Source organism: Buceros rhinoceros, unplaced genomic scaffold, assembly GCF_000710305.1.
Source record: "Buceros rhinoceros silvestris isolate BGI_N320 unplaced genomic scaffold, ASM71030v1 scaffold31537, whole genome shotgun sequence".
NCBI lineage: Eukaryota > Metazoa > Chordata > Aves > Bucerotiformes > Bucerotidae > Buceros > Buceros rhinoceros.
In genome coordinates, this window is record NW_010424440.1 from 2,576 (window position 1) to 4,875 (window position 2,300).

General features: G+C 59.0%; 1 protein-coding gene across 1 annotated transcript in view; it reads left to right on the forward strand.

The window, feature by feature from the left end:
* The window catches only part of LOC104497540 (keratin, type I cytoskeletal 42-like), a 2,349-nt gene extending 861 nt beyond the window's left edge, over positions 1–1,488 (forward strand). The window contains exons 3-6 of the mRNA XM_010140807.1: positions 262–418; positions 502–663; positions 978–1,103; positions 1,228–1,488. Coding sequence (XP_010139109.1) covers positions 262–418; positions 502–663; positions 978–1,103; positions 1,228–1,488 — 706 coding nt within the window. The remainder of the gene's footprint in view (positions 1–261; positions 419–501; positions 664–977; positions 1,104–1,227) is intronic.
* Positions 1,489–2,300: the final 812 nt, after the last annotated feature.

Consider the following 2,300-nt stretch of genomic DNA (forward strand, 5'->3'; position numbering starts at 1 on the left):
GGAGCGGAGTACGGTCCCGTGCTGGGCCAGGGGCTCCCGCGGCCCGTGGAAGGGGGCTGAGCGGTGGAGATGGGGGGGAAATTCCGACCCGCTGTAGTCGTGCTGCTGTACTCTAGTGCAGGTCTCTGAGAGAGGCTGGACACTGCTGACCACCTTCCCTGCACCCCTCGAGCCAAAGAACTTGACCCTAAGTTTCCTCCGCACCAGCTCAGCTTGCGGCTCAGGGACGTGCTGACCTTTCTTTGATGCCTGTGGCTTCAGGTACGAGACCGAGTGTGGTCTCCGGCAGAACGTGGACGCAGACATCTGCAACTTGCGCCCCGTCCTGGACCAGCTGGCCAGCTGCAAGACCGACCTGCAGCTGCAGTGCGAGGCTTTGACTGAAGAGATGTGCTGCCTCAAGACGAACCACGAGGAGGTCAGGCTGCCCCTTGCTCTTGGAGGATGGATAAGAGAGCAGGGAATCCCCCCAAGTGATGATATTACTGGTATTCTCTGCAGGAAATGAGCTGCCTGAGGAAACAATCGACGGGAGATGTGAGCGTGGAGGTCAACTCCTGCCCCGGCCCAGACCTGAGGAAGATCCTGGAGGATCTGAGGTGCCAGTACGAAACGCTGATGGAGCGCAACCGCAAAGAGACTGAGCAGTGGTACGCTGGCAAGGTACTAGAGACACGCAGAGCTGCAGCCTGCTCTGCCTGGGGGGGAAAGGGAGAGACGAAGAGTTAAAAACATGCGCCACGGGGAATGTCAGCAGCTGCGTCATGGACGTGCTCGGCACCCAACGGCGCTGCCCCGTTTCAGTGTTCTGCTCGTGGCAGAACAGAACGAATGTCACAGTAGGATGAACGGGGGCAGGCGGGCTCGGCACTGCCGAGGTGCAGCGCGGGGTGTGCACACACACGGCGGAGCAGCCCCTGCCACACCGAGATGCTGCGGAGAGCTGAGGAAAGGGCTGCTCTTCCCTGGCTTTGCAGGTGGAGGAGGTGAATCTGGAGGTCGTCACAAGCAGCCAGGAGATCGAGTCAAGCAACAAACAAGTCACCGAGCTGAGACGTCAGCTGCAGGCCTTGGAGATCAACGTACAAGCCCAGCTCACCATGGTAGGTGATGCCACTAGGATCCTTGCCTCTGCTCGCTTGAGAAGCTGCACGAGCAGCGTCGTACCTGGGAGCAGACGGGCCAAACTTGCGGTGCACCCAGGTACCTTTGTGTTTCCATTCTCAGAAAGAAAACCTGGAATCCTCGCTGGCGGAAACCGAATGTCGCTACAACAAATACCTGGCTGAGCTACAGGCCCAGATCTCCTGCGTGGAGCAGCGGCTGGCGGAAATACGGGCCGAGATGGAGTGCCAGAACCAGGAGTACAAGACCCTCCTGGACGTCAAATGCCGCCTGGAGCAGGAGATCCAGACCTACCACTGCCTGCTGGAGGGGGGACAGCACGACATCATGTACGCAGGCGACAGACCGAGCCGGGCGCTGTAACACCCCCGTGCTTTGCTTACAGGGATATGAAAATTGGTGATTCCGGTGGTAAAAGCAACACTGTGGTGAGGAACCAGTGCTGACCTGCTGCCAGACGTGGCCTATTAGCAAACCACGAGGCATTCGAGGGACTGGCTCCGGTAGCGTCCACAGTGGAAGCCAAGGACCATTCCCCCACCCTGGGCCAGTGAGGGCGGCTGGGAGAGGCCCCCGGAGCTGCCCCAGCTGCCCGGGCAGGGAGCAGCATCGCAGCTTCTTCAAGGGCGGTTGTCACTGAGCTGGGCAGGGACACGGTCATTGAACCGGATTTTACTGGTTCGGACGCAGCTGGACAGGGTTAGGGACTGGCGGTGAGATTAACTGAAACAATAAATTACCGAAACTTTTTCAGTTCCACACAACAATTTTAATTAAGTTTTGGGAATTTAATTTGCATGCAAAGCAGTTGGCTCTCCCCTGCCTCCCATGGCCGGAGATCCCGAGGCAGCGAGGCGCGATGCTAATTTGGCGGCATCCCCACCTAACCAGCCCCAGCACCCGCCTGCTCCACCAGACTGGAGGAAGGTCTTTACCGGAGGTGCCCTGGGGTGGCTCTGCCGGACTCTCCAGTCCTGATCTAGTTACAGGAAAGGTCAGTTCTTGCTCCAAAATGCCAGTTGCAATGGGTGAAGTGACGCTGTCGGAGCCTCTCTCGGGTAATCCCGAGTGTGCCAGGAAGGACGAGCGATGGCTGTGCGTAGGCAGGAGGAGGAGGAGGCAGCGTTGAGTGCTGCTGTTGATGTCCTTCAGGGTTCGGAGGGGAAACGGCCCGG